Source organism: Aquila chrysaetos, chromosome 23 (assembly GCF_900496995.4).
Source record: "Aquila chrysaetos chrysaetos chromosome 23, bAquChr1.4, whole genome shotgun sequence".
Lineage (NCBI taxonomy): Eukaryota > Metazoa > Chordata > Aves > Accipitriformes > Accipitridae > Aquila > Aquila chrysaetos.
The window spans coordinates 19,326,543-19,349,988 of record NC_044026.1 but is presented as its reverse complement, the minus strand read 5'-3'; the positions used below and the strand labels follow the sequence as shown (position 1 = coordinate 19,349,988).

Below are 23,446 nucleotides of genomic sequence, written 5' to 3'. Positions count from 1 at the left end.
CACAAAGTCCTGAAAACCCACTATGTGAATAAATGCAACCCGGAGCTCTCATAGAATAAGGAGCATTATATAAATGCTCTATGCATGGCAGACCTATGCATAAATGGAAAAATGCCACTGGTATATCACTCAAAATGTTGTAAGAAAACCAATATTGGCTCCAGTCAGTATGCAATGTGACCATTTTATACGCAGGAGGATTTGATAAGATTAGTTGATGTCAATCCCTTCTTGAAATGCTTAAATAATTTTTACCTAGAAATACTTGCATTGAAGAAATTACTAAGTAATATAAGCCCTTTTCTCTGATTTCCTCCTAGAATGCACAAAACTGTGTGCTAGTTTATGCTGAGATTTTATTTTTTTAATCCACTGTGAAGTTACATATCTACTGTTTCAATTATTTCTACTTTGTATATATTCAATTTTCTTTTCTAATTTACAGCTCCAAGAGTCAAACTGAGTCCTTGTGATTGTGCAGATCTTTGCCTGTAAAACTGGTACTGGAGACTGAATTATGCCCTGTGGGCAGCCCTACTGGCTCTATACAAGGCCTTAGAGTCACCTCCTGTAACCTATTTGTCTTAAAGATTAACAGATGTGTAACAGACTGTAATGAAACATGGGTTTGGATACCACCTCATCCACAATTTGTTCGCTCTAATCCATGTTAGCACTGCACATGAAAAAGAATGAGGAGGAAAAAATTCATTTCTCTTCCTAAATACAACAGGTTTGGCCTTAATCACACACAAATAGTAGCTGTAAGTAAGAAGATTATTATATAGCCACTTGTCTGGGAAAAAAAAAAAAGAGCTTAATGTTTTGAATATTTCTGTATTATGATGCACGTTTTACTATTTTTCACATTGTGTGTTTGGGATTGGATTAACCTCACACCACTTCAGACATCTGACTTTCAGACTGGTCACCCTGGCTTCCCTTGTTGGCACTTGAAACAAAGAGTTCATCTGACCTACCTTGCATCCCTGTCTGAGTGCCAGAAGAATTTGGCAGTTGAGGTGCCTCCTTCTCTCTGTTGACTAGAAAGGCAGTCTAAAACAACTTTCAGCCACCTCAGTATTGACAGTTGGATCTCACTGCAGGTTTACAAGTCCAATATTTACTTTCTAATTTAAAATCAGTTGTGAAATACAGATGCATAAAATAAAGTAGCCATCATTCATCTAAGTAGAAAGAATTGCTCTGGCTTTCTCTGGAAAACTTAGAAATGCAAATGCAAATGGGACACAATTTCTTTCCATTATGGGATATTTTACTCTTTCCTCAACCTATTATTACAAACCACAGCTGAAAAATAATCCTCTATTCATATTCTTCACATACAGCTACATATAAGTATTTTCAGTGCATGTACATCAATAGCTGATTTTAAGCAATAACTATTAAGGGTGGTGTTATTTATTTCCTCCTTTCTCTTCCTCCTCTGCCCCCATACGATAAGCAGTTTTTTCTTTTTCCTGTGCATTTTTAATCTTGCATGGACAGAAAAGTAACTCTTTACATCATTACAGTTCCTCAAATCCAAAAGAAAATCTACATTTCTTAATTTTTACTATTTTTAACACTGTATTTATTCACTTTAATTGATATTAGAAATGATTGCCTATCTGGCTTTGCTTATGAAGAGTTTTTTCTCCTCTCAGGCTAATATTGCCACTGGAACTCTGTTGTCTCGTAATTAATGAAACTCTTAAATTTCTCTTTTATGTTCCACCTTAATCCACATTTTTCCTATTTGGTGCTACAAAGACTTGCTTGCTTACAAATTCTTACTTCACCTCACCCATAAACCCAAACTGTCAGCTGCTTATCTGGCTGGGCGCCTGGGAGGCGCTCATGCAATCATGCCTCTCCCAGCTGCCCCTGACTATTGCTATTTAACTGACTGTCCTGGTTTTGGCTGGGATAGAGTTAATTTTCTTTCTAGTAACTGCTGTAGTGTTATGTTTGGGGTTCAGTATGAGAAGAATGTTGGTAACACACTGATGGTTTCAGTTGTAGCTAAATAGTGTTTGTACCAAGTCAAGGATTTTTCAGCTTCTCATGCCCAACCAGCAAGAGGGCTAGAGGGGCACAAGAAATTTGGAGGGGACACGGCCAGGACAGCTGACCCAAACTGGCCAAAGGGGTATTCCATACCATGGGATGTCATGCCCAGTATATAAACTGGGGGGAGTTGGCCTGGGAGGGATCACTGCTCGGGAACTACCTGGGCATTGGTCAGCGAGTGGTGATCAATTGCATTGTGCATCACTTGTTTTGTATATTCCAATCCTTTTGTTATTATTGTCATTTTTTTTATCATTATTATCATTATTAGTTTCTTCCTTTCTATTCTACTAAACTGTTCTTATCTCAACGCACGAGTTTTACCTTTTTTTTTTTTTTTTTTCCCCGATTCTCTCCCCCATCCCACTGGATCGGGGGGGAGTGAGTGAGTGGTTGTGTGGTGCTTAGTTGCTGGCAGGGGTTAAACCACAATACTGACTAAATGTACATAAACTGCCATTTTTCACAACACCATCTGATACTCATTGTAAGTTACTACTCAGTTTAATCTAGCTTTTCCATTTTTATTTCAATTTAGTTCTCAGCACACCTTCTTATTCCACAAATGGCAAGAAAAGTCACGGAAACTTCCAGAGTTGTCCTTTTTGTCCTTATTTGCACTCTGATACTTCTTCAGCTATAGCTTTCTCTGTCAGTTTCCTCCTGTAGAGAATTAACCATTTACAACCAGCTGGTGTTGTGGTTTAACCCCAGCCGGCAACTCAGCCCCACAGAGCCACTCGCTCACTCTCCGCCCTGACCCAGTGGGATGGGGGAGAGAATCGGAAGGGTAAAAGTGAGAAAACTCACGGGTTGAGATAAAGACAGTTTAATAGGTAAAGCAAAAGCTGCGCACACAAGCAAAGCAAACCAAGGAATTCGTTCCCCACTTCCCATGGGCAGGCGGGTGTTCAGCCATCTCCAGGACAGCAGGGCTCCATCACACCTAACGGTGACTTGGGAAGACAAATGCAGTATCTCTGAACGTCCCACCCTTCCTCCTTTTTCCCCCAGATTTATATGCTGATCATGACGTCCTATGGTCTGGAATATCCCTTGGGTCAGTCGGGGTCAGCTGTCCCGGCTGTGTCCCCTCCCAATTTCTTGTGCCCCCCCAGTCTCCTCGCTGGTGGGGTGGGGTGAGGAGCAGAACAGCCCTTGGCTCTGTGTGAGCACTGCTCAGCAGTGATGAAAACATCCCTGTGTTATCAACACTGGTTTCAGCACAAATCTAAAACACAGCTCCATACCAGCTACTATGAAGAAAATTAACTCTATCCCAGCCAACACCAGCACAGGTGGGTTTTCAGAAAGCAGTAACGTGTCCTAGCTTACATGGCACAAGGACAGGCTGTCACAAACGTTTTCTTATTTACTAGCACTAAGTATGTTACAACCATGCAAGAGTTAAAGATTTTAATAACTGCAATTCCACAACCATCAAACTGGCCAAATTTGGTTTTTAAATACCCTTTATGGCATAACAGGAGAAGTAGAAATAGGCATTACTATTGAAAAAAAGCTAAAAAGGAAATATTTAAAAACCAGGTAAAACCAGAGAAAAGGGAGCACCAATCAATAGAAACAAAAAGTCCTGGAAAAATGTAGAAAAATATCAGAAGAAACAAAGAGTGGTAGAATTATAAACAATGACAGGAACAGTATTATTAGGATTACAGGGCACTTTGAAACCAAATGCTTGTGAAAAGAGCCCAGTACCGGGCCATGCTGCTGGAGTCAAGGAGGGGGCCACGTCTGTAGGCAGGGTGGCTGTAGCACCCACCTCGAGTGGTACTGAAAGGGACCGACGATGGAGCATCAGCTATGCAAAGCTGTGGGGAAAAGGTGAATATGACTACAGAGCCTATAAACAGAACAGAGGAGGAGGAGAAGGAGGAAGAAAGCTATATTAAGAGTTTCCACGGTAGCGTAGTTGTGGTTGCTATATTTTAAAAAATTATATCGGCACAGTGAGGAAGATACAAGATTGAAGGCTGAAGAAGATGTTGTAGAAGTGAGAGAAAAAAAGAAGCTCAATCTGTTTAGTTTACTAAAAAAGAGATCAAAAGGTTGCTCAATTTCTTTGCAGGATTTCCTGAATGAGAAAAGGCACTGGGTCTGGAAAGCATTTGTAGACTAGACGAGAAATGCATAGCAAGGAACACCAGCTAGAGGGTAAAGCCAGAGAATCCCCAGTCTCTAAAAAGCATTTCCCTTTAAGACTGTGCATCAGTAGTTATTGAAATAAACTTCCAAACTTCATTTTCTAAACAAGACTGCACACTTCTTATGACATGCTTAAGCCAAATATAGAGCATTTATAGAACACAACTGTAAGAGCAATTGGATGCAAAAAACAGTGTTATCCTGGAAGGCCACATTGTCCCTTCTGGACTTGGAAAAAAAAAAAGGTCTATAATTTATATAAGTGACTAAACCACATCAGAATAGAAACAACTGATTAAACTATGCTCCAATGACTTGAAGCTTCATATGCTGGCTACAATGAGCATGGCTGGAGCTCACTATGAGGCAGGTTGATTTTATTCTCTTCTCAGAGTGTTTCAGTGCCAAAGCTTGATCTTGTGGCTATAGTAAGGTTTTAATTAGAGAAATTTTTCTCTGAGCTCTTAATATTATTTAAAGTTGAAAAGTGCCTACCACTATCTCAGTAAATGTTAGATCTGAGTGGGATGTGGTTTTTCCCTTCCCTTGGGATTTTTGACATTTCAGAAATGTCTTCTAAATTAGAAGAAAAAAGAAAATGTAAAAAAGTCACAAATCACAAATTTGATTTTTTAAAATCACGTCAATTGAACCGTTTCCATAATTTCCATTTTCACTTCAAACTTTTCAGATATTTTTAGATTGATTAACTTTTGATTTCCAAGTAACAGGGCAGTTTCAAAAACTAAAAAAAAAGATGTCTTGGAGAAATCATATGGTGGTTGGAAGTCAACAGCAATGGTTTGGGAAATTTTTCCAATAATGACAAAATTATTCTAAAGTACCCTTTGCATAGCTTCAACAAAGGGACATTTTTTGACAAAAAGCAGTTCCTCAAAGAAAATGCCTGACCTCATCTAAAATGTATATCACTGCTGGAGCACAGATTTAATACAATGCGTACTAAACAGACAAAGAGGAGATAGGAAGAACTATTTATTTGATTTTACCTGAAAATAGCAAATTTGGTTTTAGCTGAAAATATTATACCTGAAAATTAATTTTCATTCTCTCTTCAGGGTGATTTTCAGTTGTCTTTCAGAAGAGCATCTCAAAAGGGTATGAATTACAAAAAAAAAAAAATTCATAATGAGGACAACGGCTAGCACTGGCAAGGATTTATTTTAAAAGTCTGTTTCACAGATGGCAGACAGAGGAGCTGGGTAAGATGCTTTTGAACTCTGCTGCGGTCAACAGCTGCTATTGAGGCTGCCTTTCCTTAACTAAGAGTTAACTAAGAGTACATCTGGAGGAAGTCAGCCTAATCACAGAAATCATGAATGAAACTGGCCAGATGAACTTGCCATGAAGTGCAGTTCCCATATTCAGGCAATCCAGAGTCTTTTAATTAGATACGCCTTTCAATTTGGGAAAAGCTTTTACTGAAACCTCATTAATGCAAGAAGCTAATCAACTCTTATAGCTGCACTCACCGAGAGAGTTTTACCTTAAAACAATTCACCATGAAATCATTTGTCAAGCTACAAGTCCTGCCTGGAAGCATGTGTAGTACACACTTTTTCGACATGTTGCAAAACATCTGTTTCCTGTTCCAGTCAATGTAGAAAGAGATAAGAAGTCACCTCTATACGCAGTGGTGTGGTTGGCACATAACACTTCTAGCATGAGCAATGCAGTGTTTATCTCCATTCTAACAGGGCATTGGAAAATTGTTAAAAAAATACCCCAAACATTCTCATTTCTTATTTACCAAGAAGAAAACACTACCCAGTTAAAAGCAACACTACACCATTACCAAAGAATGACAAATGAACTAACTTCAGAGAGAATAATTAACCAATTAAGAGAATAATTATGTCTTATTCTTCCCACTCACTAGATGGGATAGAGAAAACAAGACATTAAAAAAGACCACATTGCTTCCTAGAGTAGTATTTTAGCCATTTTGAGATACATAAAAGCAAGGTTATTATTTTTTTTCATATCCAGGGATAGATATATGCATAACTGCGTTGTTCTGCACTGTTATCTTCATGGCATAACCCTGTCATCCTTGACTTGGGGGAGCCCTGGTAAGAAGTAAGAGTGGTGGTAAAGCCTGAGCATCTGAACGCTTTAATTCACATCATTCCCAGTGACAGGATTTTGTTTTCATTCCGAGCAGATTCTGTTTCTGCTAGAAGGTTCAGGAGACAGCAAATGCAGCCAACAAATTCATAAAATAGATCCTGTCAGACAACTACGGCTTCCTTAAAAAAGCAAGCAAGTATTTTGATTGTTTGAATAAGAAAAAGCAACAGAACACACTGTCTAACTCTAAGAGTTTTTATTATAATCCTGACATTTGGGCTGCTTCACTTTTCTTAACTTTTTATTTTTTCTTTGTCAGTTCCATGCAAATTTAAACTTTTTTTAAAGTCAGTTTTTGATGACCAGAGCACACTCAAGCATAGAGTGGTGCAGTCCTGGAAGGTGGTATTCTCATTGCTGTCTGTGACCATCTGCCTAGTTCCCTAGAAAATTAAGATATGTTTTTAAGAAATGGGTTTTGCCCTATAAAGGGATGGGCATCAGTGCCTTCTGACCACAGATAAATTTTAAAAGTAGCACTGTTCTTCATATTTTAGTACAAATCTACCAGTTAAGTGTTTTGGTTGCCATTACGCACACAAAGGAAAATGCCCTTCTGCAGAAAAGAGATGAAAAATGCAATCATTTATATCGATGAAATACTTTAAGCTAATTTTTAGTTTCTCAGTAGACCATCTTTTAATAGAAATAGTTTCTCCCATATGTGACAGATACTGATATGTTCTCATTATAATAGTGTCATTATTGATAGTTATTTATAACATAACAGTACTATCTTTTCTATGAATACATGTGCTGAGGAACATTTGTTATGTGTTCTCCCTTTTTTGTAACTTACTTTTTCTGCTGTGATTTAGTCACTTATGTTTATCTCCAAATGTACTGAGAGTTCAGGCTCAATTCTCCAGAGCCTTAACCTTTGGTAGAATAAGGAAAGACAGCACGCTATGTCTAGTTTTCACAGGCAGGGAGGCCTAACACCAGATACAATCTACTGAGGATCAGAGCTCTTTGCTCTCATGCTCCCTTCTCCTTTAGACAAGATATCTCAATTAACTCCAAGCTTCTAGGAAGAAGAAATAAGGAGAAAAGAGACTGCTTCATCAGGGTTTTAAACTTTATTACTAGGATCTATAAATAATGACACATTCTAGAGTGCATGACTATATTTCCATGCCTTAAAACCAAATTATATTGTTGTTTTGCCAATGCCTAGTTTAGAATTGTTTCATTGCCAAAGCTGATTTTACTACAACAAAGAATAGTGTGCCCCACTACTGGGGGCAATTAAAGTCATAGTCATGTCGTAACACGGACATTATACGTAAAAACAAGACACTGAGTCATTTAGTTCCTCATCCTCCAGAAGTTTGTTTGATGCATCCATGAAAAGAAGTAAATTGCCTCTCTCTGTTTTCTTTGGGGGGGAGAGGGATAGGGGAGGAAAGGCTTAATACTTGAGGCATCAATATAATGAATTTTTTTTTCCTACAGAAATGTTTCCCAAAGGAAAAAAAGACCTGTCATTCAAGAACAGAACTCAAAACAGTTGCACTGTAACTTAAAGACAACTTTTGGGGTGTAAGATGTCAATGGCCCAGCCGCCTTAACAGCCATGCGCAGTGTGCACTGGTGTTCGGACTGAAAGACAGCAGCCTTAAGGTACACTGCAAATGAAAGTGTTTTTCCCAGACTCCAGGAGGTCCCATCAACATTATTTGAAATGAAATATTAACAGAGGATATTCATAAGTAATACTCCTAGATGATCTAATAGAGTCAAGGCTTGCAATTATTTGAAATGAATGAGCCACAACAGTGTATGTCATTGCTTCAGAGCAGGTTTGCAGTGTGTATGTGTGTGAAAGAGCGGCACAGAGCATTCCTCAGAGAGCTGCTAAAAGCTGCCAGAAGGTCCTGGAGGGTGCAGCAATGAAGCTGGAGAGCCCCAGTACCCTGCCAGTGTTATGAAACAACCGGCAGACTGGTGTGCACAATAACTTCAACTCTTCTCTGATGCTTGAAATAGGCTCCACTGAATGCCAGCCCTCCCAGATGACTGCATTATAAAACCTGCTGAGGAAGTGCCAGGAGTACTCAAACCACATCCCAGAGGTATTCAGACACATCTTATTGCATATTTTTAGCTGTCACGCATGGCAGCAACTCCTGTTTTTGTAGTACAGTAAATACCACTGTCTTCACTATACAGAAAAGTAAAGTTTAGATTAGTACAGTGCAAAAAGTGACTGATTTACTCAATCTTTTATTTTTTACTTTCATAGAGTAGAATCTGCTATAGATCCTAATATATTAGTCTTTATCAGACAACATACCAGTCAGTATCTCGTCAGTCAGCTTTGCACAGAATGAAGGGCAGCAAGAATTTCACTAGAATCCATACATAACTACTGTAAGACCCAAAGATTGACCAGGACACCACATGTCTGTGGCCAAGCTAAACAGAATAATGTGGCAATTTCTAGCAACAGATTTAAGTGCTCTGTTTTAACATCTATATCTTTCTTCCTCCTGCTCTTCTCACAAGAAGCATGGATCCTGCTGGGTTTTGTCTTCTTTCCCATGCAGCAGACCCAGATCTTTAGTTTTATAGAACCGGAAATTGTTGTGCAATGGGGGAAAAAAATTTCTTCCTATAATGGATATGTGATCACAGCATATATAACTGTGCCAAAGCTCATCCAGCATTGCCTTAACTGAGATACTTGCTGCTCCCAGTGAAGTTATAACTGCATAGGCTAGCTGTGTAAGTATCTACCTAAATCTCAAAGGTACAAGATTTGCAAGAAGGGAATGTGTCTTTTACAAAACCAGCTGATGTAGGTGGAAGGAGCAGAGAGGTTTCTGGGCACCACACACTCTTTTCATCAGGGCCAAGCGTTTATTTCCAAGCTGGTATTCACATGGCCGCAGTGCTATTGATACTTGAAGTGGCTAGAATGTTATTTCTGGTGCATCACGTATCATCTGATACACGTACCACATCTTCCACTGCAGTTCAAACACTCTCTTGCCCTCAAGCACAAACACATTGATAGCTTGCCTCAAAACCATTAATGAGAAAACATAAGGGGGAACAAGTAAGAATAAAGAAATGGAATATGAAAAAGCTGTTGAGCAGAATCAGAAAACACCTTTTTTAAACTATAAGTTATAAGCAGGTGTTTATAAACAACAGGAATTTATTTTATAGTCTTTTGTAGGACTGCTTATTTTACATACAGAACTCTATATTTAGTCACAATTAGTTTGTACTCAAGTAACTGCTTCAGTAAGTTGCAGCAAGCAAACGGAACTTTTTTTGTTGCAAAACAGGTCCAGTCTATGTGATTTCCTTTGTTATGTAGTGTAGAACAGATCTCTGTACCCAGAATCAAATACTGTATGGAATATAACAATGGGTACTGAAAATTTGTCTGAATACAAGATTTAGTTGTACCTAGCTTTGGCAAGCTCAAAAAAAAGAGCTAAAGTGGGCTTCATGATCTCTTGATATAAGTAAAAGAAGGAATATGTTATGTGTTAAAACTATAATGGGGAGGGAAAAGAAAATTATATAAGAACATTGGAAATCAACAAAACAAGTGAGTGCTAAAACAATTCTGTGTAGGCACATGGCTGAAGAGTAGATCCTCATGGTTACCTGACAGCGCAGCCTGACTTCCCAAGAGTTTGGACAGCATGCCCACTTTTATTATGGTCAAGAAAACTGACAACCACTAGGATCTTTCTTTTTAAATCCACTCAAAGCCCCTGAACAAATTTTTTAAAAGTGGAAATTTGTTTGCAGTTCCTCTATCAGAATATGTAATTATGTGACATAGGGCAGGCATATTAAATATCAAGGTAATGTTTTAGGACCATTAGGTCTCCAACAGGAATGTGTAAACATCTAATAAAAATAGGGTTGGCTTAATTATTTAAGCAGTGTGCGAAGTGCTCAGACACCCATATAAGCCAAGTGCCAATTAACATATCTCATGATCGCTGAATTATCCCTATATTTCCTCTTCAGATCCTGAGACTAGAGTAAAAGTAATTAGTCAAAAAATTGCTTCCATTCCAAGTTACTTCATTATTGCTTTTTTTACCATAATGCTGCACCAAAATGTATCATCTCTGTGTTTTGTTACATGAAAGGGTAAGCTATCACCTTAAGTGCTCTACTTCCTATGAAAACAAATGAACACAGAATAATATCATCTCTGATAAGAGCATATATTCTTTTTTGTTTATTGTTATTTCTCCTAATTTCTTCTTTTTTTTTTTTAATTTTATTATGGCATCGTTTTAACCTTAATTCAAAATAAAAAATGTGCTGTATTCTTAGAGCTTCTTTACTTGATAACTTTTGGCATTCAAAAAAGGAGAGATTACTTTCTCAGACCGGTCCACCAGCAGCCCAAGAATCTTGAAAAGTCTCCAAATATGCTGGGGATAGTGGACGACATATAAAAGCAGTCATTTACCGCCAAAGGCGATAGACTTCATTGACTTTGGTTTTGCAAGTCTCTGCACCGATTAGAATATAATGCTTTTATTGCATTTGGTAATGTATTTAGTGATCCAAAGCAAAATGAAGTGAACGGAAGGACTCCCAGAGGTTTCAGTAAGCTTTGAATGAGACTTTTTTTCTGCACAGATTGTTCCCTGGGGAAGGAACATGCATTCATTAAGCACTGTGCATTAAAGTAACACAATATGAATGCTATGCGACTGTGTAAAATGCAGTTGCTATCACTTACTTGACTTAAACTATCCTCAAATGTTTTGCTTTATGGCATTAAAAGTAACTCATTTTCTTGGACTGTTGTTGCTAAGGTTTGGTTTATGTAAGGTTTTAAGAAGAAAGCAATTTGAAAAATACCCAATTACTAGCACAGCAGAGAACTCATTCTTTCAAATGCCTCTTTTGAAAATTCTTTAAAACTTTTGATTCTGTTGGTTCAACAAAAGGGAAGCTGTTTAAAAATAAATAGAATAGCAAGAGAATGGTTATTCAATGCTCTGAAAGAACTGTTTTCTAACACTTCTCAACAATTCTGCACTATTGTACCCTGATATCCTCCCCTTTCCTCCCCCAGCTTATACACAGCTGGGACCATAAAATATGTAAGGGCATATTCTATGTCTGTGTGTCCCTTATGATGCCCAGAAGTTCCTTAGTCCATATTTTGATGAATACATACTGCCATTTTTGTGCCGTGGGTCTGATACTTCCAGAAGGCGTTGTTTCTAAGCATGTGCTAAGTATTGCATGGATGTACGGTAGGTTACGTCAGATTCCTGATTTGCGTGCCATAGAGTTTCTCTGCATAGATGAAGTCCAGCAAACCCTAGGTGCAAGGGAGCTCCCTGGCTCATGCACAGGACTCGCATAGAAAGCTCAGGTTTTCATGAGGGTTTCATTGTGGATGTGTAGTCGTGCTGATCACCCAGCTGGCAACCAGGATTTCTGCTCAGCTGGCTGATCGGCAAGAGCTACTGGAGTAGCTGGGTGCACAAACACATATCTAGCCAAAGTTTCTAAGTGGAAAATGATGACACGACCAGAGGAATCCGGACATAGAGTATCAGATGTGGGTAAGACTTACATACATGAAGATGTGGGAAAGGGAACCGATCATAGGAAACCTGCCATTTTAGATCACCATTCCTGGGCATACCAGCAATGGATTAGCCAAACTGGAGGGAGACTATTAAACCCCAGCTTTCTGGGTGAGTTCCTTACCACCCCCTAACACAGCCAGTAAGGGTAACTGGTTACAGGACCCCTCACTAGTCTTCTGTAACAAACACAAAATAATTTCATCACTATAAAAGAGGTTGACACCATGGTGAATATTTCTCTGCAGATACTCCCTATACAGAAAATCATTATTTCATGTCCACGAAGGAAGCAGGACATGGTATTGCGCAGCTTATGCTAAAACTGTAGAGGAATAGAACCTGTCTGCTTTCTGAAACAGGCACTGCAGGTCTCCCTTCCTGGAACAGTAGCTTTGTTGGGATGTAAACTCTCTCATGGTTTATTCTTACCTTTTGTAACAAAGAAATCAAATTTGTAGAAGAATAAGGGGAAAAAATTGCACATTGATTTCTTTATTACTATGTTGCTGATATTGTAATTTGACCCTGTATTCTTAGCCTGAATTTCAAAATACTCCAAAGATAATAATTCCACAGAAATGCTACAAAATTTACTAAAGAAATATAATTATATTTCATTTGGAAGAGTCTTTCTAGATGTTTCTCTTATGTGCAGCAAACATGAGCCTCAGCTGGAATTAATTTTTCTTTTATTTTATTTTCTTTTCAGCAGTCTCAATCTTATGTTTAATTTTCAACAACTAAATGCCTAATGTCTGTGTTGCTGTGACCTACCATTATGAAATCTGTGTATCAAAATGAATATTAGTTACTAATATGGAAAAGAGCTATTTTAAGCAAACAGAACTCCATCATGTAATCTTATACCAGGGTTGAGAACAATGTGTAGGTAATTACTTCTAAACAGTAACACTTTCATCATTTAGATAGTAACTTGGAAACAGACAAAAAACCTAACCAGGAATCTTATCACAACTCTTCTTTGCCTTTTTTAGGTAAAGGAATTACTCCCTTTAAATTTGGTGAGTTTTGATGCTTTGTTGTTTTTCATGGTAAAGCTCTACTAAAATAGAGAAGAATGAGAAGAAACTCGGCATGAGACAGTGGGTAAATTAAAGGTAAATTTAAGTTGTATAAAGGTGTTTAATAAGAACAGGACAGAAAAAAGGATGGGGAAAAAAATGTAACTCTTGTATTCAAATCTAGGCTGGTTTCACAAAGGAGAGTTGCATCTTTTTTTTCAGTACTCTTGCAAAAATAACTCTCCTGTCATGTCTTATTCTGTTAGATATTCATGCTTGGAGCAATTTTTAAATGGATGTTTTATTGACAGCCTAAATTCCTGTGTCTTGGCAATATGTAGACAGAACTTAAAAAAAACATTACTTTTAAAGAGCTATTTTGGGACTTCAGATTTAACACTGATTTGATTCAATTCTTTTCATATTTTTATTTCTAAATGCATTTCAGCTGGGCAGATTTTATTAAGATACAATTTTGGTATTAAGTTACAGATGAGTTTTTAAAATAGCTAGGTGCTAGCAACAGCAAGAAAAGCTTGCTGCTTTGTGTAAGGAATCAGATATTGGTGATATGAGACCTGTATGGTGATATATGGCTATACAGCTACATGTGCACACAAAGCCTGTTTTGAAGCACTTTTGTTTTGGTCAGTCCTGTGTTTCTTCAGGCACCTGAATCATCCGAGGTGGGAGTCAGCTGGCAGGTGTACTAGCATTTACTTAGAACCACATTTTTAAGTCAACTGGCACACCTTCAAAAGCCCCCATGGGGATTAACTCACATATATGGAGACCAAAGCTGTAAAGTACAGGTCAGCTGAATTACACAGTGAAATTGAAACAACCAGGTGTAGCCTGACTGAAATAAGTGTGCTGGGCTCTCTGGTGAGGTACTTTTCCTTAGTACCTATCTTCTGGCAAACGAACACAGCAGAAAAGAAGATGGAGTAGGGCCAGAGCATCACCATTCTCTGGCAGCTGCTGAGATAAATGTATTTAATCCTGAGGCTGGAGAAGAACCTCTCCGATAATCAAATAGCCACAGTCAACGTATTCTGGATCTTCCCATTTCTTCCACTCAGCAGAAGCCCAGAAAATTATGCAGCAAATACTTTTCTACTCAAACAAGGTAGAATACAAAAGGGAGAAACATTTTAGCTGGATCAAAGGTGTATGACGAAAAGTCTTTCTAAAGCATTAGCATTTGGGGCATGCTAACACTGCAGAGCTTCTTCGCAGGGTATGTGTGCCCAGTTGGAAATGTGGGTGGAAATCTCCACTACAGTGATTGTACCTTCTCTAAATCTCAGGCCAGTTAATTTGGAAGAAACTTGGAATATATCACGTGGAGTTGTGTTGTACCATCTAGTCACAGTCTTCAGTGACTCCAAACTTGCTATCTACAGAGCCTGTACTCTCCTTGCCAAGATTATCTCTGTTGACTTTCTTTTCAGATTGTTCAATTGGTAATATTGACTGAATTGTCTAACCAAATGTTTAAGAAATTATCCATTTGAAATTTTGAGTTAATATATGAAAGGCTTTCAGTTTGCATGGAAAACTATACATATCTCCAAGTGAACAAGTGAAGCTGAACCAACTGTTGTAGTCACCAGATTTTTAAGTGATACTTTCTCATCCCAACAGAAGAGTAACGCAATCTGTGCAGTTTTTGAAGTTGCCCTATCTATACTCCACTTGAACAAATTATAGTATTTGGAATGAGACTAAATGTGATACTGAGGGTAAAGTAGAACAAAATACAACTTGCTTTATGGAATGGATCATGTTCTATACAAACACTCAGAATTTGTGCTTTTTATGGCTGCTATGATCCCGATCCCTGTGATGCTGGATTGCTGTAAAGAGGACTCTTCAGGGAATATATCTCGTGACTCCTTAGACTATTGTAAACTGACATACCTCTGAGCTCTCTTCCAGAAAATTGTACAAAACCTGAGCATGCACATGAAATTCTTCTGGGAATGCTATCAGCATTCAGGCTGTGTCTATGCTGAAAAGAGCTGCCAGCCTGACTAAACTAAAGAATTCAGTCTGTAATCTGTAAGCCCATCTACAGCATCTGGCTTGGATTAAAAAGACCACAACATTTGAGTGAGAGGATATTTTTGTGCATAGACAGGATGAATGTCTGCAGACAACACTTGAATGACAACATGGACAAATTTCACCATGAAGCGAAGACATCAGCAGTTCCTCACTGAAAAGATCCTCCAGAGAAACCTTCTAGGTGCATACGTGTTGCATATATGTATTTTACACATAAATATATATATTTATGTATATTTACATATCCATTGGACTAATTGCCATATCTAGAAACGTCAAGATATTTGAGACTCTAACAGTCCAGGAAAGACCAGACAGAGTTTATAAAGTCCCCGGTCAGACAGAATGTCCAATTTTCATGAAAGTGCTTTCAGAAATCCAGTCAGGTACCTACATACTTCGGAAAATATGGCTTCTAAATGCTGAAAACTAAGTGTCAAAACTAGTAGAAACTCATTAAAAATCCATACTGTAGAACCAACCCTCCAGCCGTGCCACAAACCAGCAGAAACCTGCCTTAATCCAAATGCAAGGGTATTGCAACAGTTTAACATCACACTGTTACCGCTCTCATGTATCCTTATCAGATGCATGTTTATACAGATCTTTCAGAAACTTCAAAAAGTAGTACAAATATTTCTTAATAAAAAATCTGTGGTACAAAATTATTTCCTTACTTTTGGGAGGGAAGCTCTTGATCCTGAGCTTTGCGTGGTCATTGTCAAAACTGTAGTGATACCCAGTGCGACTCTAGCTGGAGCAGCATCCATGTTGATCCAGAAAGAAACCCAGGACAAAATGACAATCAGCAGGCTAGGAATGTACATCTGGATTAAATAGTATCCCATCTGACGCTCCAAATGAAACTTGACTTCAATGCATGTAAACTTTCCTAGAACACGAAATTACTTTCATAAATGCTTTTTGCACATTTTTATCTTGTTTTCTGAACATAAGTTAGATGTGTGGCCTGTTTCCTAACCTAACACTATAAGCAGCTCCTGATACACAAATGCAAGTCAACCATTTGTTGCATGCTAGCTTGGGGGATGCATGGGACCCTGAAGCAGACCATGCCCAGTTCTTCACATGAACTGAGAAAGCAAATATTAGCACAGTTGTTTGAGCTCCAGAAAATATAACACAATGTTTCTTTTCTCAAAATTTAATGAGATTTTACCTTAGTCAAATATAATGTTTAGTATTAAAAGGGGACAGGATTTTGCTCTCTTAATGACATGAGATTAAGCAAACGTACTTAAACAGCCAAATTGTAAACTACTAGTCTTACAGTCCTATGGTAGATCACACCCCTTCTCATTCTGGTCATGTCATTTGCCTGTGTCTGTGGATTATGTCTCACAGCAGAATCAACTCAAAGCCTACTTTGAATTTTGCCAAAAAGTCTAACTCCAGGAAACCCACAACAATCTCTTGTGGAAGGTAAGTGATTTTTCAAACAGATAGCTGCTCCACAGGGCTAGGGGAGGACAGAAGTTTAGGATTGCCTGACAGTGGAGCTAGTCGTGCAGTGGGGGATGCAGAGTCCTAAATTGCAACAGCTCATCAGCTACTAATCCAGTCACTCTGTGCTGCTCTCCAAATTACTGTGGTTGAGGTACCACGAAGGCTCTCACTCAAGGCAGACTAACCCAAGTACAAGAAAGTCTGTCGTTCCTGGAGTGTCATGCTAATGATTTCAAAGGATCTCTTTTGTGCTGGTTGGTCAAACGCATGAAGATGCATTGTTCCCTATTCATCCTTTCAGGGGAAATGAGATTTTTTGCTCCTTTTTGTGATGTACTCACATTTTTCTGCTAGTCTAGAAAGCTGAACAGCAGAGTGCGAGAGTTGGCACAAAGGACAATGCAGAGGCTGTTTGACAAAGAGAGGAGGGGAGAAGAACCGAATAATATCTTTTGGCAGGACTGGACCTGTGACCTTAAAGGCAGACTCTGAGACCTGGATAGTGACTGATCCTGACCAGTCTGCCCATACAGAAGGGGACCTGAAAGGGGTGGAGTGGCCACGTGTGGCAGCAGCGGCATGAAAGTAGTCCAGCGTGTTGAATGCTCTCCAGATTCCTGCGGCACAACCTGGTTGGTGTGGGTAGGAGAAGGCTGAATATTACAGCTTTTATCCATATTTTAATTTCACACCAAACCTAAAGGAGCATACTACAGAGAAGACAGTAATGTGGGTGCCTGCAGACAGTTTTCTTTTGCTTGAATATTGCTTTTCAGTTCCCCTTGCCAGGCTACACACTTTTAACTTTCGGTAACTACACATTTATTTTATTTAACTACATGTAATGGGAGCTACTAACTGGCATTTTTATCCTTTGTGGGGAATCTTCTTGGGTGTACAAGGAAGCTATTGCCCATGCTCTTCCTCCTCTCTTACTTTCGGTGTTTGACCCTGCAAAGCGGTTATCTGACAGTAATTAGAAAAGCAGATGAACTCAGTTATTCAGAGTTTGAGTCATGTGGTGAGAAATAGCTAAACTTTGTATCAGCCAAATTACAAAGGGTAAGCTCTGTCTACTGGAATTTACTGCCAATTATCCCCTTTAAGTGTGAGAAGAGATGAGAAGTCACAGCAGTCCCCCTTTTCACAGGTTTTGGACTGTGGAATCACAAAGTTTTCCTTCCTTGGCATTTTGGGCCCCAAAATGAGAAGGTGCATTTATAAAAATTAAGAACAATAATTTTCTTTTCATAAGAAATTAATGTGACTTTATTTTTGGCAGAGGCAGAACCTCTCACGTTGTGTTATTTCACAGACTGAAACAAACGTATTTGATGCAACCAGATTGGTTCTTACGCTGAAATGATGAAAAAGCTATTTTAGATGAGAGGGATTATATCTAATCCCAGCAAACACCCAGAAAACTGTTCTCTAAATGCTGTACCTATTAAATAAACTTAAAGCAGCTAGATCAAAATTTTAAGAGTTCTCTCTGCTCTGTAAAGCTAAAGATAGAAAACACAGCATTTGAAACTTCAAAATAGCAAATACAAGAAAAAACATTAGAATAATAAACAAACATTTAATTTCCCAACATTTCATGTCTGCACACTATTCAGATCAGCAATGAAAGCATTGTCCTTTCAAATACTACATCTCATAAATTAGACCACACATAAAAGCTGGTGAAAATTTTATATTTTTCCTCATTGGCAATTTGATATGCTGGAGAAATAAATCAAGCTCAGAAAATCAGTATTTCAAAAGTAATGAATCAATATTTAAGAAAAGATACAGTTTGTTAAAAAAGTTTCATTTTAAGGAAATCAAAAGAACTAATATTTTTATCAGTTTTTTTAGATTTTAAATTCCTTAATGATTTTAAGGATATTAGAATATGTATATTAGAATATCTTTAATGAAATTAAGGGAAATTTGGAAATCTTTCAAGCAAACAAAAATAAAAGGGAGAAAATTTCATTTTTTCAGATTTAAAAATAAGTGTGGCTGAATGAAATTTTAATTTCAAAGATTTTTTTTCATTTTACCCATCTTTTCCCTTTACAAATTGACAGCAGACACCATTAGAGCAATTAATAGAAAAAAATAGAATTACGCTCACCAGTGTTGTAATGTTTTGTGCAATAACCAAGTTCTTTATCTTCTTTCAAAATAAACTGTGGCAAAGTTAAACCCTCCGCAACTTGCACAGGTCCATCACTTAGCCACTCAAATATCAGATCATTCATAGTGTAGCCAACTGCAATAAAGAAATCAGAGTTTGTTAGATGGTAGCTGGCTGGAAAACATCAAAAGCAAATATTATTATGTCTGAGAAGCATGTCTTTTATTGCAATACATGTTATCTCAGTTATATTTTTAAACTGTCTGATTAACAACAGCACTATTGCTGTTAGTTACCAGTTACTGCACTATTGCTGTATTAAGAGCAACAAGTAACACCGTTATGTTCTGAAATACTGCCCTGGTATGCCACTAAAAAATAATTTTGATGGCTGATCAAAGATACTGTTTACAACTGAAATGACATTTCTCTGTGTCTATGTGTCGGCCTGCATTTTGCTTTATTTTTGTCATTCTTTGATGATGGAGTTGGCATGCACCAACAAAACAAGGATTTCTAGACTGCAGAACGCTGGGCCCTTACCGAAAGAAAACAGTGACTTTTATAAACCTGTGAACCTACACTGAGAGGCGTGGAGGGGAAAGAGAGGTTTTGACTGACTGAAGTGACTTTTTGACTGCAATGTCTACATATTTATGGGCAAATGAAATAAGCTACGGCCATTCTCTGGGCACAAAGGCAGGTGGTAGCCTGCAGCTCATACGCATACAGCTAAACCCATTTTCCCCTCCCCACAAAAAACCCAAGGTGGCCTGGTACCTACTGACTATTGGAAATGATCGCTGGCACATGTCATTTTCTGAGCCACTCCTGGTTTTGTCTGCTTGTTACCTGGTACAGGTCATAACGGTGCCACGGTGTGTGCTGGCAGCTGCGCGGTACGGATGGGTATGTGCCGGTACCCAAGTCCATGCCTTGGCCGTATTTAGTTTACCAGCATAAGTATGCTAATAGGACCTCTGCTTCATCAGGTACGTTGCTTCCATTTTTCAAAAGACCATAGTATGTCTCGATCAGACATAGCTAATCCCTGGCTGTGTACTAATTGTTCTTACTTTCCTGAGATTTAATAATTTCTCCTGCCTAGCGTCTCTGTGGTTATCTCTGGAAGTGATGCAGCCCTGACGGGTGAGGTGATGTGCTCCAGGAGGGGGAAAGGGAAGGGAGCGGGAACAGCACAGAGGTAGGGCACCTGCACAGTACAGTGATGGACAGTTAAAGCACTGTTCCTCCATGATTTTCCCTTACAAAGTAGGAATATTCAGTCTCACCACATAAATATGACAATGTAGATACTATCTAACCACCGAATGTTATAGTAAAATCTTGTTCTTTGATAGGTAAAGCAATTGGATACTCACAGCTCTCTAGCTGCATTGTACATGTTTGTACATCCATAGGAAAATTCTTCAAGTCCATGGGACAGGATAAGGTTAAAGTAAGCCTAAAATTGGAGGGGAAAAAAAAAAAAAAAAGAAGCTATTGTTAGAAATCTACAGGTTTTATCCAAAGCCCCATATTTAGAGTTTAAAGGATCAAGAGCAAATCTTAACACCTCAGAGGCTGGGCTCACTCTCACCTCTGAGCTTTTAAGGACATCTCAGCCTGTAAGCAAAGCCAGTGCTTGCTGGATGCATTGGCTGAGCAGAACAGAGACAGAGAAGACAACATCAGGATAGCAAGAAATGCTCTCCACTAATGTACCAATGAATGTTTTATGTATAATACTGAACCCAATAATGCAAAAGCTGAAATGACTGATCATGGGACACACATTTTTAAGCTTTGTTTTGGAAAAGCAAAGGAAGGAAACAACCACGGGTTTTTTTCAAAAGAGAGTGCTTTTGTTGTGTATGAGGCCCATTTCCAACCCTTCATTCTTACTGCTTAGCCATTAAAAGAAAGAAAAAAACATCATACAGTAAAAGCTAGAATCACATAGCATTAAAAGATAAAGAGTGCAGATAGAAGAAAGTAAGCCTAAAGGAATATTATCATACAAACTAAATTCCTCTTTTAATTTTTCAGTTGTTATTGTCCCAGATAAAGCATAATTTTACTTGGATGGGAATTTTCTTAATGTTTCTTTCTTTCTTTTTTTTTTTTTTTTAGTTCATTTTACTTTTTCACGTTTGATTGAAATCTGTTTCAAGACTTCTCCTCTGCTTTATTTCTTTTCTTTTTTTGTGTGGGGAGATACCAGATACAAACCAAGATACCAGGATGACATAATTGCAAAAAACTAGCTGCTTTGAAAAACAGAAGAGTTGTTAAAATTTTGGTTTAAATCATATAAAAAAAGTACATTTTTATTTCAGATTACCTTCAGCACAAAACCCACTTTGACACAAAGAAAGCAAATAAATAAAAACTTCTGCGCCCATTTACCATCAAGGACGAGAACTAGACTGTCTGATTTGCAGGTACACTGAAACATTAACACAGTACTATGAGAATAATTTTTTAATTATGTCAGTGAACCCACGGGCCAGCTGCTAACCTTGAAAGCGTGTTGTCTCACAGACAAATGTGATCTCTATGGAGAAATAATTCACTAAGTTCTACCTCCCTTAGTGATTTTGTGCTTCTTACCACACACAGCTAATTCAAGCTCTTTCAGTCTATTTCTTCACTCTGTGAATTTTTGGGGATGGCCTGACTGGGCCTTCTATCCCTACTGCCCTGCCATCAAATCACTATGACAGGAAGATGATATTTAGGTAACTGAGATCAAAATGGTCTCAGCCTGATCAAAAATCATATTCAACATCACTGCTTTTGCCTACTCCTGGCCTATCTAGAGAAAGTCACATTATTCTCCTCTTGACACAGTCTTCAGTATACAAGATGATAATATCAGGAAATTAGAGATCGGTTGTCTGTGGCAGTGAAGTGCACTGAGATGAAGAAAAGCCCCCAGTAGTCCTCTCAACACCACCATAGTAAATAAACTCCCATTTAACCTTTGGGAGCAAATAGCATAAGCATTAAAAAAAATTCACCATCTAGAGAAAAAAGTGTATCTAGTAGACATATAAATGTCATTGAAAATCTGCCCTTTACTCATTTAAATATTTTAAGTGCGCTGCAAATGTTAACTAGTCTTATTTTTACTAGGTAATTTCCTGCATTAAAGATTGAGCTAATTAAATTGCTAATCCCCAGTATTAACGAAAGACTGCTTCTGCCTTTTTTTCTGAAATGTTGCTATATCAAACTCTCTTCCTTCTTTTTAGTCATCTTCTAAATATGGCTTAGATGTTTTAAGTTCATCTCAAACATGCCTTTACGCAAATGTAGCTTTTCTAAACATGTCATTTATTTGTATTCATTGAAGTAGGCATAGCCTATCCACCCCTCAGATTTTACTGACTGTCAGGTGTGCACTGCACACTGACTTTGTTTCCTTCCCCCTTCATCCCTTCCTACTCCCCCAAAACCTCAAAGAATTTAGGGGTTTGATTACATACATGGGCAGGGGTTCTCTTTGTTAGTCTAATATCAAACCCATGAGAAAGCAAATACATCCAGTTGCAGCTTTCAAGCCTCACAGGGAAAAATTGATCTATCTCCACTGATACTAGGTAGTTATACCAATTATTTTTTTTCTGGAGGTAAGCTGACAAAATGCTCATTACGTAGGTTCACACAAAGGTTGACATCTCTTCTTTTTCTTCTTAACCAATGGTGTCTTTCAGGAAGACTAAATTATTCTCTCCTCACCCTGGCAAATGGAAAATAATTTCTATTCACTGTATTGATGAGGCTAGCTCCAGAGATCATGCCCTTAAAGCTTTACCTCTACTTGTTGTTCATCTCAGCAGAGTAGCCATTCATAGTTAACATCTTTGCCTCTGTAATCCATTTTACTAGGAGTAATGCAAGTGTTGAACCCAATGCTTATTGCCTGGTATCGTCAACAGATCCACTGTTTTTCAACAAGGTTACTACATGCTAAATGTTCAGCTGCTGGAGTCTGAAGTAGCTCCACTGAAGTCCATGGTGGTGGGTCAATTTATAGCAGTTGACTCTTTTTCAGTAAAAATACAATCCTGCAAGTGTTTCCACACCCAGGTGCCATGTCACTACTTGTATATTTACATTAATAAGGAAACAAGATCAGAAATGGAAAGTGTTAGGCAGATACAGCTACTCACTTTGCCTATAACAACAGTGTCATTGACAGAAAATGTTTTGGAAAAATCAATGTCTCATACTTGGCAAATTCAAGAAGGTCCCCTGGAGATTTGGTACGAAGTGCAAGTTTAACTGGCAATTACACTGATGAATACTTTAATCATTAATAAAACAGAATAAACTGCTACAGAACAACTATTTTATTTTTCAGGCACCCTGCCACCAAGGCATTTGAAGTGCATAAACAACAGACTTGGTGGCGTAGCACCATAAAACACGGACGGGAAGTGTTTTATGAACAATCTGTAAGGCTGAAAGAAGCAGCTGACCAAGGACTTGATTTTGTCTTCAGTTACCTGAGCACCCTTTACCGCCTGTTAGCCAGTAAGCCAGTAAGCAAGCCAGCTGTTATCAGCAGGCTCAGGTCGCACAGCTCGCTCAGGAAGAGCTCTGGGGTTGGGCACGTTATATTTTCCAGCTGAGCAGACAGGGCTCATGAGGGAGCGGGAGAGAGTCACATCTCCAGCACCCCAGCACTTCAGGCACAACGCAAGGGCCAGCCAGGCGCCCCAGAGAAGAGCCAATGTTGCTCTCTTCTTTCCCTCCCTGCTCCCTCACCCATC

At 38.4% G+C, this 23,446-nt stretch overlaps 1 protein-coding gene across 7 annotated transcripts in view; it reads right to left on the bottom strand.

Moving 5' to 3' along the window:
* GLRA2 (glycine receptor alpha 2) overlaps positions 1–23,446 on the bottom strand; it is a 135,614-nt gene that overhangs the window by 69,373 nt on the left and 42,795 nt on the right. For 6 of the 7 annotated variants that reach the window (XM_029998846.1, XM_029998843.1, XM_029998844.1 and 3 more), the window contains exons 5-7: positions 20,048–20,130; positions 18,663–18,800; positions 15,751–15,965 (exon numbers count right to left, since the gene is read on the bottom strand). In XM_029998846.1, the coding sequence (XP_029854706.1) occupies positions 15,751–15,965; positions 18,663–18,800; positions 20,048–20,130 (436 nt within the window). The remainder of the gene's footprint in view (positions 1–15,750; positions 15,966–18,662; positions 18,801–20,047; positions 20,131–23,446) is intronic. The other variant, XM_029998845.1, reaches the window with a different exon arrangement.